Below are 22,409 nucleotides of genomic sequence, written 5' to 3'. Positions count from 1 at the left end.
TAAAGGTATCAGTAATATTACATTTCTCTAGTTAGATTGTAAGTACACAGGGGTAACTTTATTACCACTTAAAACTACACACTAGTCTCCTGGACCCTTTCCTGTACATGAAATATTTGTGAACTATTTTAAAAATAAAAAAGAGGGGTGTCTAGGTGGCACAGTCGGTTTTAGCTCAGGTCATGATCTCATGGTCGGGAGATCAAGCCCCATTTTGGGCTCTGTGCTCAGGAAAGAGTCTGCTTCAAATCCTCTCTCCTTCTCTCTCCCTCTCTGCCTGCCCCACCTCATGTGCACACACGGGCTCTCTAAAATAATATTTTTAGGGATGCCTGGGTGGCTCAGGGGGTTAAAGCCTCTGCCTTCAGCTCAGGACATGATCCCAGGGTCCTGGGATCAAGCCCCACATCAGGCTCTCTGCTTGGCAGGGAGTCTGCTTCCTCCTCTCTCTCTGCCTGCCTCTCTGCCTACTTGTGATGTCTGTCTGTCAAATAAATAAATAAAATCTTTAATAAATAAATAAATAAATAAAATAATATTTTTAAAAAATAAAATAGGAAGGAAATAAGAAAGCTACTGATTGGACTTACAAAGCTTGAAAACCTTTTAAGTTAAGGAATTATCAGACATGCTCGACTTGCATACTAGACTGCAGTAACTCCCATTGAAATATACAAGTTCAGCATAGCTTTGCTAAATAAATGGCCAGAGAGAGAAGGGAAGTAGAATCTGTGATTTGAGAGTACAGACACTAATGCTGATGGGAAAAGGAATATGAGGAGAGTAACCAACTGGAGGACCGTCTGAGAAAGCTAGAGAAGTATTAGGCGGTGTGCAGCATGGCGTGAGTGCCACAGCAAACCCTGACTGACTGCCTTAAACCTGATCACAACTTTAATTCCTTCCCTTAAGAAAGTTTCAGTCCAATGCAAGACTAGACTAAGTAACTAAGTATACTGTAATGGAAAAATTGTATTTTTTAATTAAAAGCTTCTCATAAGCCAATGTTGCCAAGCCATTTATATTCCGCACGGCAGAGGATACAGGTCTACACCTTTTAGAAGTTGTTTGAAATGAATGTCATCATGAAAATTCAAGCAATCAGAATATCCTTGTTACTTACCCACTTGGAATACAGTTTTGTCTCAACTCTTGGCACAAAACTGACAGCCTTAATCATGATATCATAAACATTTAGAAGGATGTCTATATAGTCACTAAACTCAGGTTCAAACTTAATGGTGTCATTTTCAAGAATCAACCTCATGATGAAACCGGGATGTTCAAAAGCTCTAACAGAATCCTGCAAAAAAAAAAAAGTATACATGTATGTGAGTATATACATATATATATACACATGAATATATATATGAATTGGGAGAGACTAAGCAGTGCAGTGGTCCCAATTAGAACTCATGGGAACTCACCTTTCCTCTTATGCCCTAGACAGTTAAGCCAATGAGGAGTTCTACTAAAAAGTGCAAGAGCAATTCCCAGCTAGACGTGCTGGTGTTTAGTACCCACCGGGCCTACAGATCAACCAGAGTTGGGGTCAAGGTTTCAGAAAAAGGAGGATGTGCATAGCAGTGGGGCTCTGGAGTTGTGCAAGAAAGAGCCTAAGAGAACATTCTTATTCCCAAGCCCAGCTCATACTCGAACAGGACCTTCTTCTGGAAAGAAGAGAGTTCCTTGCAGAAACCTCCCCAGCCATCATGGCCCAAATTTCCCAATGAGAAGAGTTTTCACTTCTCTTCACTAATCCTCACCAACTAGGTGATACCCATATATCCTGAATATTCAGGTTGATACTAAGTGTTTTTAAATAGGTAAGTGATCTAAAGATATACTTCTTCCTCTTCCACTGGTAAAGGTCTTTTTTTTTTTTTTAAATCTTCTTCCTCTTGAAAATAAATAAGTAGTTGAATAGTGGCGTTATGACACCATACTTACTGGTGGTTGTGCTATTAAGTCTGTGAAATCCTGCATGGAGACCAAAGTGAGTTCTTGCAGCTGTAAAGTCATAAGCGTAGCCGCGCAGTTGAAAAAAGATTCCAATTTGGCACTGCTGTCACCAGTTGGCAATTGCTTTTTTTTATTACCTTGGTAATAAATATTCTGAACTTCTGGAAACCACCTTGAAAGCACAAAAGACTTTTAAAAGTTAATACTTCCAGTGAATCACTACTTTTACGTTAAGCATTAACAGTAACTTCTGGACATCCAAAGGTCTTCATAGAGAGCTCTATTGCTAACTGACATTATCTACCCTCTGAAATGTAAGCACTAGCGTATTTCATTTTTTCTAGGAAAGAAATTTTAATCAAGGCCAAGAGAAGATGACTCAACAATGTGATGTGGTGAGGAAAAAAAGAAAAAAACCCAACAACATCAAAAAATAAACCCTGACTCTAACTCCTAAAACTATGCTTTCTGTACTTTTTGAATAAAAGTTTATTGGATATTACCAAATACTATGTACCAGTCTCCAAAATGTTCTTTAGGGAATGGATTTGTTAGTTTAAAGCTAAAATGTAAATAGCTGTTTAAACCAAGAGAGAGCTTATTTAGTTCAACTCACTTGGTACTATATGTTATGCTGTTTCACAATGACTTGAAAACAAGACAAATCAATAAAATCAAGTGTATTATTTTATTCCCCTTAATGTGAAACCCTGAAAGAATGACTGATTTAAAACAAAGTTTCAAACGTGTATGTAACCTTGTAATAGAAATGTAAATTCACATATAGATACATAATAAGTTTTTAGTTTATAAAACCACTAATACTATAAAATTAAGGAATACTGATACTTCTTTCATAAGAGATCATGAATTTTTTTAAATGGTAAATTCACATATAGATACATAATAAGTTTTTGGTTTATAAAACCACTAATACTACAAAATTAAGGAATACTGATACTTCTTTCATAGGATATCATGAATTTTTTAAAAAACAGAGCCCACATACTTTCAGGAATTGCCAAATCCTTCAAGAAAGATCTCAATTTTAAATACATGTATTCATTTCTTTAACAAATATGTGTTTAATGTCTACATGCTAGAAAGAGTTTCACGGGAGATGTAAAAAGATATGACATCACCTCTTATCTCTTATAGTAAAAAAGCAATGTGTCATAGCAGAAAAACAGTCTTGAAGTCAAAGGATTGAGATAAGATTTTCCATTTAAGTAACAGGGAAGGGTTTTATAATGAAAATGGCAATTTCATTGAAAGATGGAAATGAAATGAGAAGGACCGTGAGGAAAGGATCTGAAGTAGAAGCGGGATAATAAGAAAAATAGGTGGGTAAGTGGGGCTAATTTATCCAATAATTTCATTGTCTATAATAGAAGTAATAGATTTCTTCCTAGAAGATAGAAAGAAAGAAGTGGGGGAAGTCTGAGAGGACTTTAGTAGAATTGGGAGCTGAACATGAGAAGCTGGGACAGCCTCACTCTCTAAAATGAAGCCATGGCAGATCTTTCTGCAGTAAGGTGTCCTTGTTGAAGCAACACATAACGAGGAAAACTAACAAATACTATATAGAGAAGGGTAATGCTACATTAAGAAAGGGGACTGAGAAACTTCTGGTAGTTTGGACAAGAGATGGAGTAAGTTTGGAGCTACAGAACTGGAAAACGGACAAATAAAAAGATATGCTTTTAAAAATTATTCTGTCATTGTCCCAAAGATATTTACGGGGCTCCCTATTATGTACAAAACACTTTGTGCAAAATATTAGTCAGTCTCCAAAGTGCCTTGAGGCTAAGAGAGGGAGGAAAAGACAAACACATAAATACATATTATAAAAGGAAGGCATTAAAAGAGAATAAAGGTTCAGAGGTATTCCGAAGGAAGAGATCATTTTTAAGGGGTAACAATAGAGATTTCATAGAAGAAGGATCATTTGAGCTGGGTACTGAAGGACAGAAGAGAGGTTTCTCCAGTAATGAGCTACATCAAGTACTGTAAATAGCATACATCATAATATTTTGCTGATGGTATTCAAGAGGTTTTTGCTGTTAAATTTCCTTAACCTCTGATTCAGTTTGATAGAATTATGTGTAAAGATGGTAATGCTAAGAGTCACAAGTTTAAGAAGGAAGCAACTAAACAACTTTCAAATTTTCCTAGAATTCCCATCCCACGGATGAAAACAAAGAAGAGTCACTGATTTTTTAAAAAAATCAATAATTGGTTAAAAAGGAGAACAAAGAGACTTTATCCACTGAATACTTAAGAGTTATAGACTGATGTTAGAAGTTATGTCTTGTTTAATTTAACAGGACTATTTTTCCAGGCATGGCCCAAGGTGAAAGTCTTTTCAGACCTGAGAATGGAAGAGCTAGGTTAGGTCCAGGTTGCAGAAGACTTTAAAAGGTAGGTTAAGAAATGGTGACTTATTTTGTCAACAAAAGGGAAGCACTAAATTAGGGGTTAAGACATGTCACATGACAGTGGTTTGTAGGCTACACAGGAGGCTAAAAGAGCCCACCAAGGGTAGTTGCAGTGGGAATAAAAAGGCATACACAAGAAAGAGGCTTCTGAGAGAAGATCAAGAACAGTTGGTGGTCCTCAGTCTAAAAAACATAAAAGGATTCAAATCATAAAAAACCATAAATCAGTAACAGAAAGACACTCTGGCAATATACAACTACATAGAAATTAAACAACACAATCCTAAATGGCCAGTCAAAAAGGAATTCATATGGGAAATCAAAAAATAATTTGAGATCAATGAAAATGAAAACACCATTTACCAAAACTCACAGAACACAAAGAAAGCAGTGACTGGAGGAAATTTATAGATGTCAACGGCTACACTAAAAATGAAAAAAATCTTAACTCAGTAACTCAATTCCACTAGAAAATGGAAAAAGAGCAAACTAAACTCAAAACAAGGAGAAAGGAAGATATAAAGATTTGAGAAGGGAAAAAAAATAGAGAATAAAAAAACAGAAAATCAACAGACCCAAAATTTGGTTTTTTAAAAGATCAGCAAAATTGGGGAGGAGCAAGATGGCAGAGGAGTAGGAAACCTAAATTTTATCTCATCCCAGGAATTCAGTTAGTTACCAAACCATTCTGAACACCTACAAACTCAACAGGAGATCAAAGAAAAGAATAGCAGCAATTCTATGAATGGAAAAGTGAACACTTTCTGGAAGGTAGGACTGTGAAGAAGAGAATCCAGGGCAATATTAGAGATGATAGACCACAGGGAGAGAGAGCTTCTATCATCTGGCTACCGGCAAGTGATAGAGCAGTGGAGCAAAAATCTGAACATTAAGAAGTCTGCTCCACTGAGGGATGTCGCTCCAGGGGCTAAATGGGGGGGGGAGGTGAAACCCTCACTGGACTGTGTGGTCTCAGGACCCTCGGGGTCACAGAAAGACTGGGCAGAGCTCAGTGGCACAGCTCCCAAGTTGTTGGAGCAGGGAAACCAGCTGCAAAGACAGAGCCGAGGAGTGGGCTCTCAGCTCAGGGTTGCCATAAATTATTATCTGTGGCACAGGTGGGCCACTACTCTCCAAGGAGGGACCCCACAACTAGCAGATCTGGGGAGACTCTCCTTCCTCCACTGGGAAGAGCAGCATGGGATCCTGCCACAGGAATCTGCTGAGTTTGGACACTCCAAATGGGGTTGCATGCCAAAGACAGAAATGCTCAGTCACAGGCCAAGTGAGCATGAAGTGTGGCCAGGGACCAGGGAGAGAGGAGTGATTGACTGCTTTTCTCTGAGGCCACACTAAAGAGTGGGGCCCTGACCTCTCACCTCCTCTAGGGCCAGAGACTGGGAGGCCACTGTTTTCATTCGCATTCTCCAAATCTATACAAAAAGCTTTCAGGGAACAAAAGCTACCAGGAGCAAACCCAAGTGGATTATTCTGCCTGGCCCCTGGCAAGGTCAATGCAACTCCACCTCAGGCAAAGACATGTGAAAATCAGTGCAACAGGCTCCTCACCCAGAAGATGATCAGCAAGAACATCCAGCCAAGACCAAGTTTACCGATCAATGAGAAGTGCAAAACTCTAGCATTAGGGGAATATAGCACATAGAATTCATGGCTTTTTCCCCATGACTCCTTAGTCTTTCAAAGTTAATTTTTAAAGCTTTATTTTTTTCTTTTTCTATTTATTTTTTGAATTTTTCTTCTTTTCAACTACCATCTTATCAATTCCTTTTTAAAAATCTTTTTAGATTTTCAGTTTTACAGTCATATTCTATCCCTTCATTGTATTTAATCTTATTTTTTTATATAAATATAAGTTGTTCTTTCTTTAAAATTTTGGGATACACTTTCTTCTGACAGATGAAAATATACCCTAAACCTAGTATATGGCTTTGTTCTAGTCTCCTGCCTGATCACATTCTCTTTATTTTTTCCTCATTTTTTTTCTTTTTTCAATGAGTTTCTTATCAATTCCTTTTTAAAATTCTTTTTAAATTTTCATCTTTATAGTCATATTCCATCCCTCCATTGTATTTACCTTTATTTTTGTATATATATAAGTTTTTCTTTCTTTAAAATTCTGGGAAGCAATTTCTAATATACCAAAATACACCCCAGATCTAGTGTGTGGCTCTATTCTATTCACCACCCTTTTCCCATTTCTTTCCCCTCCAGTTTCAGATCTCTTCTAATTTGTTTAGTGAATATTTTTCTGGAGTCATTGTTACCCTTTTAGCATTTTGTTCTCTCATTCATCTATTCTTCTCTAGACAAAATGACAAAACAGGAAAACTCACCTCAAAAAAGAAAGAAAGAATGAACGAACAAGAGGCAGGACTGACTGACGAGAGCCTAATCAATATGGACGTTAGTAAGAACTAGAGGTCAGAATGACGATTATAAAGATACTAGCTGGGCTTGGGAAAAGCATAAAAGATATTAGAAAATCCCTCTCTGGAGAAATAAAATAGCTAAAATCTAACCAAATTGAAATCAAAAAGGCTATTGATGAGGTGTAATAAAAAAAGAGGCTCTAAGTGCTAGGATAAATGAGGCAGAAGAGAGAATTAGTGGGGCGCCTGGGTGGCTCAGTGGGTTAAGCCTCTGCCTTCAGCTCAGGTCATGATCCTGGGGTCCTGGGATCGAGCCCCGCATCAGGCTCTCTGCTCAGCGTGGAGCCTGCTTCCCTCCCTCTCTCTGCCTGTCTCTCTGCCTACTTGTGATCTCTCTCTCTGTCAAATAAATAAATAAAATCTTTAAAAAAAAAAAGAAGAGAGAATTAGTGATATAGAAGACCAAATGATGGAGAATAAAGAAGCTGGATAAAAGAGAGATGAACAACTACTAGACCACAAGGGGACAATTCAAGAGATAAGTGACACAATAAGATGAAACAGTATTAGAATAATTGGGATATTAGAAGAAGAAAGGGAGGGGGCAGAAGGTATATTGGAGCAAATTATAGCAGAGAACTTCCCTAATTTGGGGGAAACAGGCATCAAAATCCAGGAGCCACAAAGAATCACCCTCAAAATCAATAAAAATAGGCCAACACCCCATCATCTAATAGTAAAGCGTACAAGCCTCAGAGACAAAGAGAAAATACCAAAAGCAGCCCGGGACAAGAGGTCTGTAATCTACAGTGGTTGAAACATTAGATTGGCAGGAGACTTATGGCAGCCTGCCAGGTCAGAAAGGATTGGCATGATATATTCAGAGCATTAAACAAGAAAAGCATGCAGCCAAGAATACCATATCCAGCTAGGCTATCACTGAAAATAGAAGAAGAGATAAAAAGCTTCCAGGACAAACAGAAACTAAAAAAAAATTGTGAACATCAAACCAGCCCTACAGGAAATATTGAAAAGGGTCCTCTGAGCAAAGAGAGAAACTTAAAGTAACAGACCAGAAAGGAACAGAGACAATATATAGTAACAGTTACCTTACAGGCAATACAGTGCCACTAAATTCATATCTGTCAATAGTTATCCTGAATGTAAGTGGGCTAAAAGCCCCAATCAAAAGACAAAGGGTATCATATTGGATAAAAAAATAAGACCCATCGATATACTGTCTACAAGGGACTCATTTTAGACCCAAAGACACCTCCGGATTGAAAGTGAGGGGGTGGAAAACAATTTACCATGCTAATGGACATCAAAAGAAAGCTGGGGTGGCAATCCTTATATCAGATAAATTAGATTTTAAACCAAACACTATAATACAAGATGAGGAAGGACACTATATCATACTTAAAGGGTCTGTCCAACAAGAAGATCTAACAATTTTGAATATCTATGTCCCGAACATAGGAGCAGCCAATTATATAAGCCAATTAATAACAAAATCAAAGAAACACATTGATAATAATACAATAACAGTAGGACATGAAAACCCCCCTCACTGAAATGGACAGATCATCTAAGCAAAAGATCAACAAGGAAATAAAGGCTTTAAAGGACACACTGAACCAGATGGACTTCACAGATATATTCAGAACATTCCATCCCAAAGCAACAGAATACACATTCTTCTCTAGTACACATGAACATTCTCCAGAATAAATCACATCCTGGGTCACAAATCAGGGCTCAACTGGTACCAAAAGATTGGGATCATTCCCTGCATATTTTCAGACCACAATGCTCTGAAGCTAGAACTCAATCACAAGAGAAAAGTTGGAAAGAACTCAAATACATGGAGGCTAAAGAGCATCCTACTAAAGAATAAATGGGTCAACTGGGAAATTAAAGAAGAATTTTAAAAATTCATGGAAACAAATGATAATGAAAACACAACTGTTCAAAATCTCTGGGATGCAAAGGAGGTCTTAACAGGAAAGTATATAGCAATACAAGCCTTTCTCAAGAAACAAGAAAGGTCTCAAATACACAACCTAACCCTACCCCTAAAGGAGCTGGAGAAAGAACAGCAAAGAAAGCCTAAACCCAGCCGGAGAAGAGAAATCATAAAGATCAGAGCAGAAATCAATGAAATAGAAACCAAAAGAACAGTAGAACAAATCAACGAAACTAGGAGCTGGTTCTTTGAAAGAACTAATAAGATTGATAAAACCCAGACAGACTTATCAAAAAGAAAAGAAAAAGGACCCAAATTAATAAAATCATGAATGAAAAAGGAGTGATCACAACCAACACCAAAGATATACAAACAATCATAAGATTGTTTTGATTATGAGTACCTATATGCTAACAACTAGACAATCTGTGAGAAATGGATACATTCCTAGACAAGAATAAACTACCAAAACTGAACCAGGAAGAAATAGAAAACCTGAACAGACTCATAATCAATAAGGAAATTGGAGCAGTAATCAAAAATCTCCCAAGAAAAAGAGCCCTGGCCAGATGGCTTCCCAGGGGAATTCTACTAAACATTTAAAGAAGAATTAATACCAACAAAAACTACAGGCCAATGACCCTTATGCACGTACACACGAAAATCCCCAACTCAATCCAACAGCATATAAAAGGAATTATTCTCTATGGCCAAGTGGGATTGGGATTTATCTCAGGAATCAGATTAGTTCAGTACATGAAAACCAATGTAATGTATTAATAAAGTAGAAAAATCCATTATTTCAGCTGCAACCCCCCCCACACACACACACACATTAGGCAAAATCTGTGGTATTGTATGATAAAAACAATCAACAAACTAAGTATGAAAGGGAAATTCCTTAACCTGATAAAGGGAAATTTACAGCTAACTAAATGCTGAAAGACTGAAAGCCTTCCCCTAAAATCAGGAACAAAACAAGGATCTCTGCCCTTGCAACTTCTTTTCAAGACTATACTGGAGAGTCTAACCAAAACAATTAACCAAGGACAAGAAAAAAACCACACAGATAAGAAATGAAGAAGTAGAGCTGTCTATTTGCAGATAACACAATCATATATATATATATATATATATATATATATATATATATATATATAAAGATATAAAGTTTACACACACCAAAAAAAAAAAAAAATCATTGGTACTAATAAACAAGTTTAGCAAGGGTACAGGATACAAGATCAGTATACAAAGAAATAATTAGACTTTATCAAAATTAAAAATATTTGTGCCTCAAGATGCCTGGGTGCCTCAGTCAATTAAGCAACCAACTCTTGATCTCAGCTCAAGTCTTGATCTCAGGGTCATGAGTTCAAGCCCCATGTTAAAAAAAAAAAGTAACCTCAAATTTATGCCTATCAAGAAAATGAAAGGAACAACCACATAATGAGAGAAATATCTGCAAATCGTGTAACTGAGGGCTTAGTATCCAGAATATACCAAGAACTCTTAAAATTCAACAATAAAAAGATTACTCAATACAAAGTAAGCAATAATCTAAATAGACATTTATCCAAACAAGATAAACATATGGACAATAAGCATTTGAAAAGATGCTCAATATAACTAGTCATTAGGGAAATGCAAATCAAAACCTCAGTAAGATAGAACTTCACATCTACTAGGATGACTATACATAATCAGAAAGATGGATAGTAACAAGTGTCAACAAGGATGTAGAGAAAATGGAACCCTCATACATTGTTGGAAGGAACGTAAAATCTAACAGATGCTTTAGGAAACACTGTGGGAGTTCCTCAAAAAGTTAACCATAGAGTTATTACATAACCCAGTAATTCTACTCCTAGGTATCCACCCAAGAGAACTGAAAACATGTTTATACAAATTTTATAGCAGCATTATTCCTAATAGGCAAAAGATAGTAACAACACAAATGTCCATCTACTGATGAATGGATAAACAAAATGTGTGAACCATACAATGAAATATCATTTGGGGGGCGCCTGGGTGGCTTAGTGGGTTAAGCCTCTGCCTTGGGCTCAGGTCATGACCTCAGATCCTGGGATCGAGCCCCACATCGGGCTCTCTGCTCAGTAGGGAGCCTGTTTCCCCTTCTCTCTCTGCCTTCCTCTCTGCCTACTTGTGATCTCTCTCTCTCTCTCTCTGTCAAATAAATAAATAAAATCTTTAAAAAAAAAAAAAAAAAAGAAATATCATTTGGGATTTAAAGCATGGATGCCTGGAGTGGAGTCAAGATGGCGGAGAAGTAGCAGCTGAGACTACTTCAGGTTGCGGGAGATCAGCTCGATGGCTTATCTAAAGATCGCAAACACCTACAAATCCAACGGGAGATCGAAGAGAAGAAGAACAGCAATTCTAGAAACAAAATCAACCACTTTCTGAAAGGTAGGACTGGCGGAGAAGTGAATCCAAAGCGACGGGAAGATAGACCGCGGGGGGAGGGGCCGGCTCCCGGCAAGCGGCAGAGCAATGGAGGACAAAAGCAGGACTTTTAAAAGTCTGTTCCGCTGAGGGACATCGCTCCAGAGGCTTAACCGGGGTGAAGCCCACACGGGGTCAGTGTGGCCTCAGGTCCCGCAGGGTCACAGAAGGATCGGGGTGTCTGAGTGTCGCAGAGCTCGCAGGTATTAGAACAGGGAAGCCGGCTACAGAGACGGAGCCGAGGAGTGAGCTCTCAGCTCGGGGTTACCTTGAACCGGTCGCAGGCTCGGTGAGCTCGGAGCGCAGCCGGAGGCCAGGGTGACGGGAGCAAGTGGGCGCTGATCTCTGAGGGCGCACTGAGGAGTGGGGCCCCGGGCTCTCGGCTCCTCCGGGCCGGTGACTGGGAGGCCGCCATCTTCATTCCCGTCCTCCGGACTCTACAGAAAGCGCTCAGGGAACAAAAGCTCCCGAAAGCGAACCCGAGCGGATTACTCAGCCCGGCCCCGGGTAAGGGCGGTGCGACTCCGCCGGGGGTAAAGACGCTTGAGAATCACTACAACAGGCCCCTCCCCCAGAAGATCAACAAGAAACCCAGCCAGGACCAAGTTCACCTACCAAGGAGCGCAGTTTCAATACCAAGGAGAGCGGCGGAAATCCAGAGGAGGAGAAAGCAAAGCACGGAGCTCATGGCTTTCTCCCCATGATTCTTTAGCCTTGCAGTTAATTTAATTTTTTTTTTCTTTTTCAATTTTTTTCTCTTCTTCTAAATTTTTTTAACTTTTACCCTTTTCTTTTTTAATGTTTTTTAACTAGTTTATCTAATATATATATTTTTTTTTCCTTTTTATATTTTTTCATTATTGGTTTTCTTTTTTTATTTGTCTCTTTTTCCTTTTTTCTTTTTTTTTTTTTTTCTTTCTGAACCTCTTTTTATCCCCTTTCCCCCCTCAAGATTTGGGATCTCTTCTGATTTGGCTAAAGCATATTTTCCTGGGGTTGTTGCCACCCTTTTAGTATTTTACTTGTTCCTTCATATACTCTTATCTGGACAAAATGACAAGGCTGAAAAATTCACCACAAAAAAAAGAACAAGAGGCAGTACCAAAGGCTAGGGACCTAATCAATACAGACATTGGTAATATGTCAGATCTAGAGTTCAGAATGACGATTCTCAAGGTTCTAGCTGGGCTCGAAAAAGGCATGGAAGATATTAGAGAAACCCTCTCTGGAGAGATAAAAGCCCTTTCTGGAGAAATAAAAGAACTAAAATCTAATCAAGCTGAAAAAAAAAAAGCTATTAATGAGGTGCAATCAAAAATGGAGGCTCTCACTGCTAGGATAAATGAGGCAGAAGAGAGAATTAGCGATATAGAAGACCAAATGACAGAGAATAAAGAAGCTGAGCAAAAGAGGGACAAACAACTACTGGACCACGAGAGCAGAATTCAAGAGATAAGTGACACCATAAGACAAAACAACATTAGAATAATTGGGATTCCAGAAGAAGAAGAAAGAGAGAGGGGAGCAGAAGGTATATTGGAGAGAATTATTGGAGAGAATTTCCCCAATATGGCAAAGGGAACAAGCATCAAAATCCAGGAGGTTCAGAGAACCCCACTCAAAATCAATAAGAATAGGTCCACACCCTGTCACCTAATAGTAAAATTTACAAGTCTTAGTGACAAAGAGAAAATCCTGAAAGCAGCCCGGGAGAAGAAGCCTGTAACATACAATGGTAAAAATATTAGATTGGCAGCAGACTTATCCACAGAGACCTGGCAGGCCAGAAAGAGCTGGCATGATATATTCAGAGTACTAAACGAGAAAAACATGCAGCCAAGAATACTATATCCAGCTAGGCTATCATTGAAAATAGAAGGAGAGATTAAAAGCTTCCAGGACAAACAAAAACTGAAAGAATTTGCAAACACCAAGCCAGCTCTACAGGAAATATTGAAAGGGGTCCTCTAAGCAAAGAGAGAGCCTAAAAGTAGTAGATCAGAAAGGAACAGAAATAATATACAATAACAGTCACCTTACAGGCAATACAATGGCACTAAATTCATATCTCTCAATAGTTACCCTGAATGTTAATGGGCTAAATGCCCCAATCAAAAGACACAGGGTATCAGAATGGATAAAAAAACAAAACCCATCTATATGTTGCCTACAAGAAACTCATTTTAAACCCAAAGACACCTTCAGATTTAAAGTGAGGGGGTGAAAAAGAATTTACCATGCTAATGGACATCAGAAGAAAGCAGGAGTGGCAATCCTTATATCAGATCAATTAGATTTTAAGCCAAAGACTATAATAAGAGATGAGGAAGGACACTATATCATACTCAAAGGATCTGTCCAACAAGAAGATCTAACAATTGTAAATATCTATGCCCCTAACGTGGGAGCAGCCAACTATATAAACCAATTAAGAACAAAATCAAAGAAACACATCGACAATAATACAATAATAGTAGGGGACGTTAACACTCCCCTCACTGAAATGGACAGATCATCCAAGCAAAAGATCAACAAGGAAATAAAGGCCTTAAATGACACACTGGACCAGATGGACATCACAGATATATTCAGAACATTTCATCCCAAAGCAACAGAATACACATTCGTCTCTAGTGCACATGGAACATTCTCCAGAATAGATCACATCCTTGGTCCTAAATCAGGTCTCAACCGGTATCAAAAGATTGGGATCATTCCCTGCATATTTTCAGACCACAATGCTCTGAAGCTAGAACTCAATCACAAGAGGAAATTTGGAAAGAACCCAAATACATGGCGACTAAACATCATCCTTCTAAAGAATGAATGGGTCAACCAGGAAATTAAAGAAGAATTGAAAAAATTCATGGAAACAAATGATAATGAAAATACAATGGTTCAAAATCTGTGGGACACAACAAAGGCAGTCCTGAGAGGAAAATATATAGCGGTACAAGCCTTTCTCAAGAAACAAGAAAGGTCTCAGGTACACAACCTAACCCTACACCTAAAGGAGTTGGAGAAAGAACAAGAAAGAAACCCTAAACCCAGCATGAGAAGAGAAATCATAAAGATCAGAGCAGAAATCAATGAAATAGAAACCAAAAAAACAATAGAACAAATCAACAAAACTAGGAGCTGGTTCTTTGAAAGAATTAATAAGATTGATAAACCCCTGGCCAGACTTATCAAAAAGAAAAGAGAAAGGACCCAAATCAATAAAATCATGAATGAAAGAGGAGAGATCACAACACCAAAGAAATACAGACAATCATAAGAACATATTATGAGCAACTCTATGCCAACAAATTTGACAATCTGGAAGAAATGGATGCATTCCTAGAGACATATAAACTACCACAACTGAACCAGGAAGAAATAGAAAGCCTGAACAGACCCATAACCAGTAAGGAGATTGAAACAGTCATCAAAAATCTCCAAACAAACAAAAGCCCAGGGCCAGACGGCTTCCCGGGGGAATTCTACCAAACATTTAAAGAAGAACTAATTCCTATTCTCCTGAGACTGTTCCAAAAAATAGAAATGGAAGGAAAACTTCCAAACTCATTTTATGAGGCCAGCATCACCTTGATCCCAAAACCAGACAAGGATCCCATCAAAAAAGAGAACTACAGACCAATATCCTTGATGAACACAGATGCAAAAATTCTCACCAAAGTACTAGCCAATAGGATTCAACAGTACATTAAAAGGATTATTCACCACGACCAAGTGGGATTTATTCCAGGGCTGCAAGGTTGGTTCAACATCCGCAAATCAATCAATGTGATAAAACACATTAATAAAAGAAAGAACAGGAACCATATGATACTCTCCATAGATGCTGAGAAAGCATTTGACAAAGTACAGCATCCCTTCCTGATCAAAACTCTTCAAAGTGTAGGGATAGAGGGCACATACCTCAATATTATCAAAGCCATCTATGAAAAACCCATCGCAAATATCATTCTCAATGGAGAAAAACTGAAAGCTTTTCTGCTAAGGTCAGGAACACGGCAGGGATGTCCATTATCACCACTGCTATTCAACATAGTACTAGAAGTCCTAGCCTCAGCAATCAGACAACAAAAAGAAATTAAAGGCATCCAAATCGGCAAAGAAGAAGTCAAACTATCACTCTTCGCAGATGATATGATACTGTATGTGGAAAACCCAAAAGACTCCACTCCAAAACTGCTAGAACTTGTACAGGAATTTAGTAAAGTGTCAGGATATAAAATCAATGCACAGAAATCAGTCGCATTTCTCTACACCAACAACAAGACAGAAGAAAGAGAAATTAAGGAGTCCATCCCATTTACAATTGCACCCAAAACTATAAGATACCTAGGAATAAACCTAACCAAAGAGACTAAGAATCTATACACAGAAAACTATAAAGTACTCATGAAAGAAATTGAGGAAGACACAAAGAAATGGAAAAATGTTCCATGCTCCTGGATTGGAAGAATAAATATTGTGAAAATGTCTATGCTACCTAAAGCAATCTATACATTTAATGCATCCTATCAAAGTACCATCCATTTTTTTCAAAGAAATGGAACAAATAATCCTAAAATTTATATGGAACCAGAAAAGACTGCGAATAGCCAAAGGAATATTGAAAAAGAAAGCTAAAGTTGGTGGCATCACAATTCCGGACTTCAAGCTCTATTACAAAGCTGTCATCATCAAGAGAGCATGGTACTGGCACAAAAACAGACACATAGATCAATGGAACAGAATAGAGAGCCCAGAAATAGACCCTCAACTCTATGGTCAACTAATCTTCAACAAAGCAGGAAAGAATGTCCAATGGGAAAAAGACAGCCTCTTCAATAAATGGTGTTGGGAAAATTGGATAGCCACATGCAGAAAAATGAAATTGGATCATTTCCTTACACCACACACGAAAATAGACTCAAAATGGATGAAGGACCTCAATGTGAGAAAGGAATCCATCAAAATCCTTGAGGAGAACACAGGCAGCAACCTCTTTGACCTCAGCCGCAGCAACATCTTCCTAGGAACATCACCAAAGGCAAGGGAAGCAAGGGCAAAAATGAACTATTGGGTTTTTATCAAGATCAAAAGCTTTTGCACAGCAAAGGAAACAGTTAACAAAACCAAAAGACAACTGACAGAATGGGAGAAGATATTTGCAAACGACATATCAGATAAAGGGCTAGTGTCCAGAATCTATAAAGAACTTAGCAAACTCAACACCCAAAGAACAAATAATCCAATCAAGAAATGGGCAGAAGACATGAACAGACATTTCTGCAAAGAAGACATCCAGATGGCCAACAGACACATGAAAAAGTGCTCCATATCACTCGGCATCAGGGAAATACAAATCAAAACCACAATGAGATACCACCTCACACCAGTCAGAATGGCTAAAATTAACAAGTCCGGAAATGACAGATGCTGGCGAGGATGCGGAGAAAGGGGAACCCTCCTACACTGTTGGTGGGAATGCAAGCTGGTGCAACCACTCTGGAAAACAGCATGGAGGTTCCTCAAAATGTGGAAAATAGAACTACCCTATGACCCAGCAATTGCACTGCTGGGTATTTACCCTAAAGATACAAACGTAGTGATCCGAAGGGGCACGTGCACCCAAATGTTTATAGCAGCAATGTCTACAATAGCCAAACTATGGAAAGAACCTAGATGTCCATCAACAGACGAATGGATAAAGAAGATGTGGTATATATATACAATGGAATACTATGCAGCCATCAAAAGAAATGAAATCTTGCCATTTGCGACGACGTGGATGGAACTAGAGGGTATCATGCTTAGCGAAATAAGTCAATCAGAGAAAGACAACTATCATATGATCTCCCTGATATGAGGGAGAGGAGATGCAACATGGGGGGTTAAGGGGGTAGGAGAAGAGTAAATGAAGCAAGATGGGGTTGGTAGGGAGATAAACCATAAGTGACTCTTAATCTCACAAAACAAACTGAGGGTTGCTGGGAGGAGGGGGCTTGGGAGAGGGGGGTGGGGTTATGGACACTGGGTAGGGTATGTGCTATGGTGAGTGCTGTGAAGTGTGTAAACCTGGAGATTCACAGACCTGTACCCCTGGGGGAAAAAAATATATGTTTATAAAAAATAAAATTAAAAAAAAAAAAGAAATATCATTTGGCCAGAGGAAGGAATGAACTATTGATATATGCTATAACATGGATGAACCTTGAAAACATCATGCTTAGTGTAAGAAGTGAGACATAAATGAATACATATTATATCATTCCACAGAGACGAAATGTTTAGAATGGGGACAGAAAATGTACTAGTGATTGTCAGGGCATGTTGGAGGGGAAATCGGGAATGACTGATAACAGATAAAGCGTTTCTTTTGGGGGGTGATGGAATTAGTGGTGATTACTGCAAAACCTTTGAATATATTATAAGCTACTGAAATGTACACAAGAAAGTGGTGATTTTATGGTGAGTGAATTATACCTCGATTTAAAAAAATAGTTAGCAATACACTGACTATGGCTGGAGGCAGGGTAGGGGTGGTAAAGATGTAGACGATAAGCAACAGATAGAAAAAGTCACAAAGTTTTCAGCTTGGCCTGGGAATGGTCTAGAACAAGAAGAGCAGCTGGCTTGGAAGAGAGAATAACCCCCGTGACGGAAATGCTGATATTTCCATGCTGACGTGACATTCAACAGGAGACATATAGTATGAGGTTAGCAACAAGGGCCTAGAGCTCAAAAAACATAAGATCTTGAGACAGATAAGACAGATGAAATACTGACATTGTCAAGAATATAAAGAAGACTCATAAGAGTAAACACCTAGAGGTCCCCACTCTTGAGAATAGCAAGAACAAGTACAGCTAAGAAACAAACAAACAAACAAACAGAAAAACCAGAGGCACAGAGACCTAGAAAAACAGCTTCCAGAAGGCAGGGGTGATAAACCACAAATGCTGAAGAGAAGCAGAGAATGAGTACTGAGAGAAGACATCTGGGTTTGGCGTAGATACCGTAATTAATCATTTGCTAACTGTTTCTCCATTGTGGTAAGCTGGTTCTACCTTTTAGCCATGATAAACACATTCCGGTCCACTATTTAAAGTACAGTCAGAGTGTTTTCCTCTTAGAATCAATCAGGAAGCATTGAGGGCTACAGCAAATCAATCTACAACCCTCCACAAAAATTGTCAGCAAAGGTTTTATTCTGCTCTGTACTTTGACACCCAATTTACCAAAATTTATGGTGGTAATGTATTCCTGGACTATGACCCGAAGTTACTGATCAAGAAAATTTATCGGTTTTATGTCCTTAAGGGGTCATTTTCTTCTCTGTAATTAATTATGGGGTTTCATTCTATAGCTCTCATCTATTTTTTATGTTAACTAAATACTAATATTAAATAAAATTCTAAAGTTCTTTCAAGTGACTTCAGACAAAGAATTTGATTCTAAAATATTGGAGGAAAAAAATAAAGATGCAATCTTAAGCTATCAGGATGTATCTCTAAGTAACTTATGGAAATCATGAAACCATGCTGGAGTTTCACACCCTCTGCTATCTGCAATTTGAGCTAATTTTAACATCCTATTTATAATAACTCAATAACCCATGATAGAAACATTTTCCTGTATTGTTTCAGAGCACATTGTCTGGCACCTTCATCGGTAATTATCATATGTGACTATTCCATTTTTAAGAGTCGAGCCAAGATGTTTAATTACCATTTGATAAGTCTAACCTCTCAGCGTGATCGTAAACTCCTTTAAAGAATATATTTTCCGAACCTAATCGTGCTTTAAACTTCCTTCATTCCCCATCCAAAAGCAAAATGAAAGAGGTACAGTGCCTTAAATGTATTAATAGTAGATGTCGAATATCTAGCAAATGGATTAGTTGACAATCATTCTCTCCATGGTATTCAACCCCTCTCACAGAGCAGAAGCAGAAACCAGACATTGAGAGAAAAAAACATTATAATCATTTTAGTTCCTGCACAATCTATGCTGTGTAGAACATCTGGGTAGACAGTACAAACCAATTCAGTTAAAGACACTATACTTAGTTCTTGAACAGAAGTAATTACAAACTTGTTAAAATCAGATTTTCTAAATGCAAATAGAAAAAATAGAGTTCCCCGCCAATAACATTTTTAAATTTGTGCTTTCCTCCATGAAATTTTAAAACTTTACATTTTAAGGAGAGTCTCTTTAGCAGATTCCATGTGTTTCATGACAATGGTCTGAAATATTGACAGTTCTAATGCATCCTGGCGATTATGAAATTCTTCTACATCAACTAAACGTAATTTTCTGCAAGACATAAAAATAAACAATAATTAAGGCAGGAGATTTTTTTGCATTAAATATTTTTGTTAATTGATCTCAAAAATATAATATTCCTTAGTTTTATCATTAAAATCTGTGTTTAATAAAATTAAATATTTAAGAACATGAGATTTTTAAAATTTTAATTTTTAAAATAGTGTAATTAAATTTGATAAGAACACAACATAAGATTATGAAACATTATTGTGAAGTAAAACAGAGTTGAAATAACTGGGATTTGACAGAAAATTTAGACTGATTTTTGCTTTCAAATTGGAATAATTGCAACAGGAAAAGAGGTAAAGCTCAAAGCTTAAGAAAGCCCACCATATCTGAAACAAAAATTGTACCCACTCTGGAAAGAAAGTAACCTTGCATTTTAGGGATCCATGTAGTAGGGGAATTCTCACACCTGATTAAGTCCTAATATATCAGTCTTTTGATCCTGTCTGGTTTTGACTTTTTTTATTATGTTCAGTTAGCCAACATACAGTACATCATTAGTTTTTGATGTAGTGTTCAAGGATTCATTATTTGCATGTAACACCCACTGCTCATCACATCACCTAGTTATCTTATCCCCCCACCTCCCTCCCTTCTGTAACCCTGTTTCTTTCTTGGAATCCAGAGTCTCTCATGGTTTGTCTCCCTCATGACTTTTAAGAAAACACAGTGCTTCCTCTAGACAACAGTTTCCCACACACCTACTTTTCTGACTACAGTGCTATGGATCTTTGTTATGTACATGATTTACACATTAAGAAGTTTCTGTTGTGGGCTCTATTCTGGATGTGGACCCCAATTCAAAAAAAAAAAAAAAAAAGAATTTTCTGTTGGGGAAATTGGACAGCCCCATGCAAAATAATGAAATTGAACCCTTATCTTATACCATACTCAACAATGAACGCAAAATGGATTCAAGACAGGAATGTAGGACCTGAAACCATAAAACCCCTAGAAAAAAACATGGGTGATACATCCCTGGACACGAGTGTTGGCAATGATTTTTTGGATCTGATGCTAAAAGCAAAGGCAACAAAAGCAAAAAATGAACAAGTGTCACTACATCAAACTAAAATGCTTCTGCACAACAAAAAATCAACCATTAACAAAATGAAAAGGCAATCTATTGAATGGGAGAAAATATTTGCAAATCATATACTGAAAAGGGGTTAATACCAAAAATTTATAAAGAACACACACAACTCAACAGAAAAAAATCTGATTAAAAAATGGGCAGAGGATCTGAATAGACACCTCTCCAAAGAAGACATACAGATGGCTAACAGGTATATGACAAGATGTTCACATTACTAATCATGAGGGAAATACAAATCAAACCACAATGAGCTTGTCACCCCACACCCGTTAAAACGCATATGAAAAAAGGATAGGAAATAACAAGCGTTGGTGAGAACGTGGACAAAAGAGAATCCTCGCGCGCTGTTGCTGGAAAGGTAAATTGGTACGGCTGCTACGGAAAATAATATGGCGTTCCTCAAAAAGTAAAGAATAGAACCACCAGATTATTACACACCAATTCTACTTCTGAATATTTATCTGAAGAAAATGAAAACACAATAAAAGAATAATGTATGCCCATGTTTATTGCATTATTTCTAATAGCCAAAACATGGAAACAACCTACATGTCCATTGACGGGTAAAGAAAATGTGGTGTACGTATATACACAGCGGAATATTATTCAGCCATGAAACAGAATGAAAGCTTACCATTTGAGACAACATGGATAGAGCCTGAAGGCATTATGCTAAGTTAAATAAGTCAAACAGAGGAAGACAAATAAACACCTTTGTAAACTCCTATGTGCAATCTAAAATGACAAAAACTGAGCTCACGGACATAGAAAACAGATTGGTGGTTGCCTGAGGCAGGGGATGGAGGGTGGGCAACATAAGCTTCACTTTCTTAGACATCTTCCTTTTATTTTTATTTTTTTTAAGATTTTATTTATCTGTCAGAGAGAGAGAAAGAGCACAAGCAGGGGGAGAAGCAGGCAGAGGGAGAAGCAGGCTTTCTGCTGAGCAGGGAGCCAGATGTGGGACTTGATTCCAGAACCCAGGGATCATGACCTGAGCCAAGGGCACACGTTTAACTGACTGAGCCACCCAGGTTCCCAACATCTTCCTTTTATATTCAACTACTGTAATTCCTAGCCCGTGGTAATTTCCACATATATGTACCCACAAGCTATACATATATCTTCATATATGCCCACTACTTTTCAAGCAAAAATGCCCATTGCAATGTAGGCTGTGACTGTATTACAGATGCTCTCTCTGACATTCAGTGGGCTCTGTCAAACTCACTACTGAAGGACATGAACTTGCACATTCCATCTACAAGCATCTCCTTTCAGCTTTCCACACTCTTGCATTTTTGCAGTCGTTTCGATGACTTTTGCATTACCATTCTCCATACCACTGCCACACATAGAGAGGTCCTATACTTTCAACACCTGCTGAGAGTCAGGCCAAACACTTTTCATCTAGAGGAAGGATGTCCTTTATAGTCAACGCTGGCTCCTACTCTGAGAGGCAGTGCTGCTGACTGCCCGCCCCACTCAACATTCTCATAGAGTGAAAATGGCTCATGTCTACGAGGGCTACATTGGAATTGATGGAGTGCTCTTCCTACCTACAGACTGCAAAGCTTCTTTCTCATTTGTCTTCACCCCAGATGCCCTGAGGTTTGCTTCAGTTGCTGCTACTAATACTTCTGCCACTATGACCATGGACAACAGGTTTGGGCACATCCATTGTTTACTGTTCTTTTTAATCTCAACTTTGTTCCATTTTTCTTCCCCTTCATTTTCTCATCTCTTGCCTCCTGACATTGGCC

General features: G+C 38.1%; 1 protein-coding gene across 2 annotated transcripts in view; it reads right to left on the bottom strand.

Moving 5' to 3' along the window:
* The window catches only part of DNAH7 (dynein axonemal heavy chain 7), a 275,773-nt gene that overhangs the window by 216,572 nt on the left and 36,792 nt on the right, over positions 1 to 22,409 (bottom strand). For both annotated transcript variants that reach the window (XM_032860188.1, XM_032860189.1), the window contains 3 exons: positions 19,413 to 19,532; positions 1,951 to 2,134; positions 1,124 to 1,303 (listed from right to left, as the gene is read on the bottom strand). In XM_032860188.1, the coding sequence (XP_032716079.1) occupies positions 1,124 to 1,303; positions 1,951 to 2,134; positions 19,413 to 19,532 (484 nt within the window). The remainder of the gene's footprint in view (positions 1 to 1,123; positions 1,304 to 1,950; positions 2,135 to 19,412; positions 19,533 to 22,409) is intronic.

The sequence above is a fragment of the Lontra canadensis genome, unplaced genomic scaffold (genome assembly GCF_010015895.1).
Source record: "Lontra canadensis isolate GAN:19392208 unplaced genomic scaffold, GSC_riverotter_1.0 scaffold18, whole genome shotgun sequence".
NCBI classification, from domain to species: Eukaryota; Metazoa; Chordata; class Mammalia; order Carnivora; family Mustelidae; genus Lontra; species Lontra canadensis.
Note: the sequence above shows the minus strand (reverse complement) of the source record. Positions and strands in the feature narration are given on the sequence as shown.